The 10,100-nt window shown below is 37.4% G+C and overlaps 1 protein-coding gene across 1 annotated transcript; it reads right to left on the reverse strand.

Annotated features, from left to right (window-relative positions):
* Positions 1-1,130: 1,130 nt before the first annotated feature.
* Positions 1,131-3,947, reverse strand: LOC130948734 (aquaporin PIP2-2). Its single transcript, XM_057877591.1, has 4 exons — positions 3,568-3,947; positions 2,955-3,250; positions 1,671-1,811; positions 1,131-1,576 (listed from the first exon to the last, which is right to left on the reverse strand). Exons 1-4 carry the CDS (start codon positions 3,872-3,874, stop codon positions 1,457-1,459), a joined length of 864 nt encoding a protein of 287 aa, XP_057733574.1. The 5' UTR covers positions 3,875-3,947; the 3' UTR covers positions 1,131-1,456.
* Between the last annotated feature and the right edge of the window lie 6,153 nt (positions 3,948-10,100).

Here is a 10,100-nt window from a genome sequence, read left to right on the forward strand (position 1 = left end):
CCACTTTTTATAAACCACTTTTAATATCAAAAGTGAAAAATATAAAAAAAATTACACAAAAATAGTTTATATAATATTCATCTAATTTTGGTAACCAAAATATAGCAGTTTTCAATAGAGTTGTACATGATCCAATCCAACTCGAAGATCTAATCTAGACCCAAATATTTTAGGAACTAATTTGATATAATTTCACCGAATTTAGGATTGAGTCTGAGTCTCAAAAATAGACCCAACAATTATTTAAGATCGGGTGCGAGTCAAAACAAACCCGGCTTCACCTAACCTATGTATACGCAAAGGGAACTAAAAAAGATATATATATTTTAAATTAATTCTAATATTATATTATATTAATTATAAACTTACTGCTTTATTTTTAGTCACATTTGTTGAATTAGAAAATAAATAAAAAAATATCAAATTAAAATTTATGGACAAATTCGAGATCAAATATGAATATCAATTTTTCAATAATAAATTTTTTTTTTATAAATTATTGTCAAAGCTTTAAAGATAAATATTTCAGTAAAATATAATTGTGATTCAAAAATATTTAAATTTTATTAATTTATAATCTAAAAAATAGACCCGTATATATTTAAAACCAAATCTAAATGAGGACAATTTCGATTTTATCCAACCTATATGTACATCCTTAGTTTTCAACCCCTCTCTGGGAAAACCGAAAAAGGGTTCCAAGGAAGCACTCTAACTGAGCTTGATATTTTATACTTAGCTTATAAACCCTTTTTCTTGTCAGTAGATGGAATAATGCTTGTGTTAACCCTAAATATTAATTAATTAATAAACATGTAAGATGTGGCAAAGGTTATTGATGTGTGGTCCTATATTAACAAAAGGTAACGGATTAGTAGGCCAATTAAAATGTGGCTGATAAAAGTAGGAAGCAGTGACCAGGAAGATACATTATTGAACTAGTACTAGATTATCATGCAAATAGTATTCTTACTTATACTTTTTAGAAAGTGCATGTACTCCCTACATTAATACAATACAATATAGTAGGATATCTTATACATAGCCTGAAACCACATGGAGTAGGTTCACAACATATTTGTAATTTGATTCTCTAACAATGCTGATTATCATGAAAATTGATAAATGAATTTGTGCAAATAAAATAAAGGTTTTCCATAAATATATAATGAGAACAAAGATGACAGAAGAGAATAACAAAAGAAGACAGATGGCATGACACACACTAAAGGGAATACACAGAGGAAAGTGCAAAAGGCCTCCCTCCCCCACTGTCATGAAAGGGACTTTTTTAAATCTACACTTATCCACAAATCTTCTTCATACACCACCAAATTTAGAGAGATAACTAATTCAAAGAGAGAGGGTTAAAATAAAATAAAATATAAATATAAATAGAAAAATACAATAGCACAATAATCAAGCACTTGCATTGTTGATCATTCATTAATCAAACTTAGACATTGGGGTTGCTCCTGAATGATCCAAGAGCCTTTGCTGCTCCTGCCCTCAAGATGAATTGGTGGTAGAAGGCTGCAATGGCTGCTCCAATGAATGGTCCAACCCAGAAGATCCACTGACCAAAACATAACATACAAGCAAACTTAGTTTTACACAGTCGTCCAATCACACAGTCGCAACCGAATATTATAAATGTTGATCATACTCACATGGTCATCCCATGGCTTGGATTTGTTGTAGATAACAGCAGCACCAAGACTCCTAGCAGGGTTGATGCCGGTGCCGGTGACCGGGATGGTAGCCAAGTGAACCATGAACACAGCAAATCCAATGGGAAGTGGTGCCAAAACCTTTAAGAGAATTGCACGATATACACAATCATAATAAGCAATTTGATGTGATTGACGTTCCAAACACATGAATCCAAATCCAAATTATTCAGAAAAACAAAGAATATATAAATTTAAGTAGGGGACAACATGGGCCATGCCTAACATGTGAAGCCCATAATTTTTTTTCATCTTTATTTATTGGAGAATCTTGTAAAGTGTTTGAAGGTGAATACAAATACAACAACACAAGATGGTATTTGCCAGCTTTCGGAAAATGACGTGAGAATCATGAACAATTATGAACCAATTTTAATCTTAGGCCTTAAGACATTAGTACTAGTTATTTATTTACCTTACCATTTGTTAACAAAGATATGGTTTGCTTTCAAGGAACAAGATAGAATAGTCGCAAATTCATTATAGTAATAAAGTATATATTTTTTTTCTTTTTTCTAAGGTTGGGATGAAATTATTAATTGTGTGACGTTATTTCATAATGTTTGGGACATGAAATTCAACCACCACAAAATTCATTGTCAAAAAGAAGGTAAATGGGGGACCCCTCACCCCATGGTTCCACACTTCATTAGCACCATCATTTCATTTGCGAAATTATGGTGAAGGAAAAGATAAAAGCTTTATTCATGGCTCGTATCTCATGAATATATCAATTCAAAGCAATATCCCACTAACAAATGAATTATGGCACTTCTTTTATATAGCAAAAAACTAAAACAAAAGCAGGGAGAAAAAGTAATCATGGAACTGAACACTAACGAGTTTTTTCATGAGAATGAAACTTGAACTAATTTTATGAGAGTCGGTTGGACAAGTCATGATAATAATATTAAAAGTAATTATATTAGCCGTACAACTAATTAAGTAATAAAAAAGTGAATATAAAGTGGGTGCCCTAAGTCCTAACAACGTAGATATGATGCAGTTAATAATTGTGAAACAGGGTAAATAATTGAACGGGTAGTTAATATTTAAAATAATTGACACAATTGAACAGGAGTAGGCATGTGAATTTAGCTAACAAACAAAACAACATGATTTTGATACATCCAAAGATGTATTAAATGTTATAGTTTGTTTTTTACCGTTGACATAAAAATAATATGACAAGAAAGGGAGTAAAATGGGCAGAAGAAAACATACAGGGACGTGAGAGTCTCTGGCATTTCTCTTGGGATCGGTGGCGGAGAACACGGTGTAGACCAAAACAAAGGTACCAATGATCTCAGCACCCAAACCGGTGCCCTTGCTGTAGCCGTCGGCGAGGGAGTTGGCGCCGCCGCCGTACCTGACGTAGAGGGATGTCTGGAAGGCCTTGACCAAGCCAACACCGCAGATAGCACCCAAGCACTGAGCCACCATATACAATATTGCTCTTATCAACGACACCTTGCGCGCCAAGAACAACCCGAACGTCACTGCCGGGTTGATGTGTCCTCCTGCATGTCCACCAACTCAATTATTTACTTTTTTTTTTTAATTAATTCAAACCAACCCACAGCACCTTTGCAGAATGCACACTACTCTTCTCAGAAACATTAATGCTCTCTTCCGTATCTCTTGTCTTTTTCCACCTTTTTTTTCTTTTCTTTTATAACCTTTTTTTTCTTTTCTTTTATAACATGTATATATTTTGGTGGGCTTCTTTAAGTAGACGAGTGAGCTAATTATTCTGTTAACTAAGTTATTTTTTTTGTTATATATTTGAATAAATGAAATGAGTAGTAATAAAAGAGAAGAGATCTGAGGAGGAGACCTGAGATGCCGGCGGTGCAGTAAACAAGGATGAAAATCATGCCGCCAAAGGCCCAAGCAATGCCAAGAATGCCAACGCCGCCGCACATATCACCGCCGGCTTTGGGGTCGCTCTGGCTCTTGTAGCCAATGACGGTGAGGACGGTGATGTAGAGGAAGAGGAGGGTGGCAATGAACTCAGCAATGAGAGCTCTATAGAAAGACCACTTGGTGAGCTCCTCGGCGTCGATGAGGGGTGCGGGTGGTGGGTCATGGTAGTCCTTGCCGGAGAAAGAGCCTCTCTCGGTAACTTCAAGGTCCTTCGTCATTTCTTGGGTTTCTCAAAATTGAGATAAGAAAGAAAGTGATGAGATGGGTAAGTGTGTGTAAGAGAGTGCGCAGAGAACAGGGGTATATATGCTGCTCATTACTCACCACATCACCATCTCTTTCTATTTTTTTTTTATTTTTTTGTCAATTCTCTTTCTTTTCTTTTTGTTGTTTATTAGCTTAAACACATGTATTATAAAAAGTGGAAACGACTTCACCGTGAAATTGATATTTGAAAGCTGTGAGATGATTTAATTGATTTGACTAAATTTTTATCTTAACGATTTTTAAGATATCGACTTCACGTGAAATTAACTTCATCTGAATTTTTTCTATTATAAAAAGAAAAAGTATAGGATACTAATATATTATCTGTCAACTTATTACCAACAATGATTAATTATTATATTTTAAACACATATATAAAAAAATACATCCAAAAAATATATCTATAAAGACACTTTTATTAAATACAGTTATAAAAAAAATATTTTTATTAAAAATATCCACAAAGACGCTTCTATTAAACATAATTATAAATAAGAATTGGTATATGTTGACAGAAATCCTGTTAATAACACAACGGAGTTGTTATAAAAATAACAATCTATTCCGTTTGGTTTACCGCACTCATTACGTCACTAATTTATTTAAATAAATATTAAAAATTTTAATATTATTTTATATATACTATTTATTTAATCAACAATAAATTATATTTATATTTATTAAAAATAATTAAATATGTCATATTATTTGACAATATTTTATTCTAAACATACTATTTTAGTAATTATAATATAAATAATATATTTATAAAAATGTTAGTTTTAGAAAATCGAGGTAGAGAGTAGAGACAGTGACTTGACTCAATATTTTAGTAACTATTTTTTTGGTATTATTCATAGTTTATTTACTTTACCGACGATAGTTTAAGATGGTTATGTCTATTTATTATACTTAAAATTATAATATAATATGAAATTAGTGTTTAATTATGTTAATACTTAATAGTATGAAAAAAAATAATATTATCCCTTGATGAAGTTACCTAATGGTACAAAAAATCAACATATATATACATTAATTGCATGAAATAAATTAAAATAGTTATTATTTTTATAAATATTTTTTTATTGCAGTAATACCATATCACTCAGTTATTTTAATAATTAAATTTAATTAAATTTATTCAATAACTTATTAACACAATAAAAATTACTCACATATGTGCGTATAAATATACACCTTTTTTTCCTAAAAAAAAATTAAATTTATTAATTACAAAATAATATGTTCATTCATTTTCTTGCCCATACGAAGTCAGCAAATTTTCCTGATCATCTAAGTTTCTTAATTATTCTTTAAAATTGAATTCTGTATTTGCATAATTAAAAATTTAAAATTGCAACCACAACATATTAGTTTTAGCATTTATTATTATTATTATTTAAAAAAATCACATTTATTTACATAGCTGTGAATAAAATAAAATAATAAGTATATCACATTATTACCTAGAAAAAAAAATTATTGTGTATCCTTTGTGTTAATTTTCAATTTGATTAATGCAATTTGAAGGTGAACAAGATAGCACTAATTATTTGCCCTAATTTTCTTAGGGTTTGGTGTGGTTTTTGCTTTCACCGACCGTCTACCACCTCACCACTTCGCCACCCTTCTACTCCCTTCTTTTTCATTTGTCAATTTTTATTACAAGTTTTTGTCATTTTATTGTGTCTTCAGAATCTAATCTTAGAAGAGTAGGTTGGCTACTTAATTTGCCTTGCACTCACGGGTAATGTAACTTTTCAGCTTCCGCAACTTGTTCATTATTCTACAATTTAATTCTTTTCATTTCACAGCTCTTTCATATATATATATATATATACATATTTTTAATTTACTTTCGGTGTTTTAATTTGTACTGGACTGTTGACACTCATGTGAAACAAGTAGTTCTTATGTGAAGAAAAATAATCAAAATTCATAGAAAAATGTATGTACATTGAACTCAAACGAATCTTATATTCTATTTTAATTAGTGCTTCTAATTTAGTTACATGTCTTAATATAAGTTATTTTTTTTCTATTTGTAAAAAGTATCTTTGATTATTAGTGTTCATACCCTAGCCCAAAGTTGAGGGCCCAGGTCCAACTAAAAGGCCTAATCCAATAGATTAAGCCTTGCTAAGCACCGACCTTCACATAAGAAGTCGGTGCTCACCACGACTTGCTCTGGAGAAGTCGGACGTGAGATTAGCTGGCAGATAAACACTCATTCAAATCAGTAACCGCCCCTAAAATCTCTCTAACCGCTTCATAAAGCCATATCTTAACCTCCCTAAAATAATGGGACGGTTAACATCCTAAAGATACGGCACTACCCCAACGGTGGTTATTGGCTCACCACTATAAGTACACTGACATTCCTCAGGTATCTCTAAGCCCAATACTCTCTAGACCTGCTTGCCCCCTTGCTAATTTAGGCATCGGAGTGTCTTTGCAGGTACCACCCCCCATTCTTTTACGAACACAAGTCGGACGGAGTCTCCCGAGTTGCATACCCAGACGGAAACTTCTTCCTTCACGCATTTGGGCTACTCAACGTCATCCGTCCAATCCATCTCCGGTTACCCACCGTAACATTGGCGCCGTTGCCGGGGACCCGAGAGATCACTCATTGATGGCGGATAGATCCCACGAAGAAGGCCATGCGGAAACAGATTCTGAAGAAGAGAATCTGAACGCAGATAATAACAATGTGGACTTAACCCTCCACCACGAAGTTAACGATCAGCAAAGAGAGGGCACCTCCGGGGTAAAAAACCCGAAGGCAAACCCCTCAGACGAGCGAGAATCAGAAAAAGGCGGACCATCCCACATAACTGAACTAATGGGGTTAGTCCACAGCCGCCTGGAGCAGTTAGAACAAGAACGGGAGCGACAAAAGGAAACGGAGAGGTATCTAAAAGAGGAGATGGAACGGCGAAAAGAGTTAGAAAGGAAACTCTCAAAGCTGGAATCTTCCCTCAAGAACCACAACTCCCGCGACGAACAAGAAGAGTCACTCTTAGGTGAAGAAGATCCTTTTAGCGAGGACATAATGAGGGCAAAAGTTCCGAGAAACTTCAAAAGCCCTGATATGGACCTCTACAATGGAACCACGGATCCAAAGCATCACCTAAGCAACTTCAAAAGTCGGATGTACCTAGCTGATGCTTCCGACGCTACTCGATGCAAGGCTTTTCCGACCACCTTATCGAAAGCGGCGATGAAGTGGTTCGACAGCCTTCCCCCAAGATCGATCACCAGTTTTAAAGACCTCTCAAGGAAGTTCTTGATGAGGTTCTCAATTCAAAGAGACAAGGTCCCTTCTCACAGTCCATATCTAAAAGACACCCCGTTTCCCTAAGTGATGTACAAGAGAGAGCTGAAAAGTACATCAACATAGAGGAAAACGCCAAACTGAAAGACCTGAGCGGACGACCTGGGCTCCCTCCCTCGACAAAAGAGAGAGAAAGGGAAACCAAGAAAAGAGAAGAGCTCAGTCTCGAAAGGCCAAGGAAATATCACTCTTATACTCCCCTGAAAGTTTCTATAGTGGATGTATATAGAGAGATTTGCAACACTGAAAGACTGCCACCCCCTAGACCTATTAAAAATAAAAAAGGGAGAAGCCGCAGCGACTACTGCGAGTACCATAAAATATATGGTCACTCCACTAACGACTGTTACGACCTTAAGAATGTGATAGAAAAGCTGGCTAGAGAAGGTCGGCTTGATAGATATCTCATAGAGAGGTCGGACGGCCACGGAAAGAGAAAGCGAGATGATATGGACAAAAGAGACCCACCACCGCAGACCCCAGAAAGACATATCCATATGATCTCAGGGGGATTTGCGGGAGGAGGACTCACCAAATCCTCTCGCAAAAGACATCTCAAAAGAGTCTATCAGGTCGGGGAAGAGTCACCCGACCTTCCTACCATTTCATTCACAAAAGAAGATGGGCAAGGAATAATCCCTGGACATGATGATCCAGTGGTAATAACTATGATCCTAGCAAATGCCCATCTCCACAGAACCCTAGTAGATCAAGGAAGCTCGGCAGACATTCTCTTCAAGCCTGCCTTCGACAAGCTAGGGTTAGATGAGAAAGAACTAAGAGCCTACCCCGACACCCTATATGGATTAGGGGACACGCAAATAAAACCACTAGGATTTTTACCCCTTCACACTACTTTTGGAAAAGGGGAAAAATCAAAAACTCTGAGCATAGACTTCATAATCATCGATGTAGGGTCAGCTTATAACGCTCTAATCGGCAGAGCTACCCTCAATCGACTCGGAGCAGTGGTATCCACCCCCCACCTCTGCATGAAATTTCCGACCTCAGCGGGAATAGCAACGGTAAGGGGAGATCAAAAACTAGCAAGGAAGTGCTACAACGAAAGCCTAAACCTAAGGGGGAAGGGCAAAGAAGTCAACACAATAGAGCTCGGCGGCGCAAAAGCCAAAGAAGAGCTGCGACCACAACCGGGAGGAAAAACCGAAGAGATACAGGTTGGAGAAGAGGAAGGGAAAAACACTCACATAGGAGCCAACCTAGGGGAAACTCTAAAACAAGGGTTGACTAAGCTCCTAAGAGATAATTCCGATCTCTTCGCCTGGAAAGCCTCCGACATGCCTGGGATTGACCCCGAGCTCATGTCCCACAAGCTCTCGGTTCATCCAGGATCCCGACCTGTGCAACAAAGAAGACGCAAGCTCGGCCCAGAACGAGCCCTAATAGTAGAAGAGCAAGTACAGGCGCTCCTGGAAGCCAGCTTTATTAGAGAGGTCAAGTACCCAACATGGCTAGCCAATGTAGTGCTAGTCAAAAAACAGAATGGTAAATGGAGAATGTGCGTCGACTATACCGACCTAAATAAGGCATGTCCTAAGGACCCTTATCCCCTGCCAAGTATTGATACCCTAGTGGACTCCAGCTCAGGGTACCAATACTTGTCATTCATGGACGCCTACTCGGGGTACAATCAAATTCCGATGTATGAACCCGACCAGGAGAAAACATCATTCATCACACCTCGAGCCAACTATTGCTACGTGGTCATGCCATTCGGATTAAAGAATGCAGGAGCCACATATCAAAGGTTGATGAATAAAGTGTTTTCCCCCCACTTGGGGACCCTGATGGAAGTATACGTCGACGACATGCTAGTAAAAACCAAGGAAGAAGCCGACCTCTTATCCGACCTCTCACAAGTCTTTGACACCATAAGGCTGCATGGGATGAGATTAAATCCGGCAAAATGCGCCTTCGCAGTGGAGGCAGAAAAATTTCTAGGATTTATGCTAACACAAAGAGGGATTGAGGCCAATCCCGACAAATGTAGAGCCATCCTAGAAATGAAAAGTCCGACCTGTTTGAGAGAAGTCCAGCAGCTCAATGGCCGACTTGCAGCCCTCTCCAGATTCTTGGCAGGATCGGCACTAAAATCCCTTCCATTATTCTCCTTATTAAGAAAGGGATGCCAATTCGAATGGACTCCGAAATGCGAGGAGGTGTTCCAAGAGTTCAAAAAGTTTCTAAGCCAACCTCCTATCTTAACCCGACCAGTACCAGGGAAAGACCTCGTTTTGTACTTATCCGTAGCAAACAGGGCTGTCTCGTCAGCCCTGATAAAAGAAGACGAGGTCGGACAGCACCCGGTCTATTTCATCAGTAAGGTCCTACAAGGCCCTGAACTAAGGTACCACAAACTTGAAAAATTTGCCTACTCCTTAGTAATAGCCTCACGAAGACTGCGACCTTACTTTCAGGCTCACACAATAAGAGTCCGCACAAACCAACCCATGAAGCAAATCCTCCAAAAGACGGATGTTGCAGGGAGAATGGTTCAATGGGCAATAGAGCTCTCCGAATTCGATCTAAAATATGAAACTCGGACAGCAATTAAAGCTCAGTGTCTCGCCGACTTCGTAGCAGAATACGCAGGAGACCAAGAGGAAAAGCCGACTACATGGGAACTCTATGTAGACGAATCCTCCAACAAAACGGGAAGCGGCGCAGGCATAATATTGGTAGATGAAAGAGGAACCCAGATTGAAGTTTCTCTAAAATTTGAATTCCCAGCCTCAAATAATCAGGCAGAATATGAAGCCTTGATTGCTGGGCTAAAATTAGCAGAAGAAGTCGGTGCTACAAAAGTGATGATATAC

Source organism: Arachis stenosperma, chromosome 9 (assembly GCF_014773155.1).
Source record: "Arachis stenosperma cultivar V10309 chromosome 9, arast.V10309.gnm1.PFL2, whole genome shotgun sequence".
NCBI classification, from domain to species: Eukaryota; Viridiplantae; Streptophyta; class Magnoliopsida; order Fabales; family Fabaceae; genus Arachis; species Arachis stenosperma.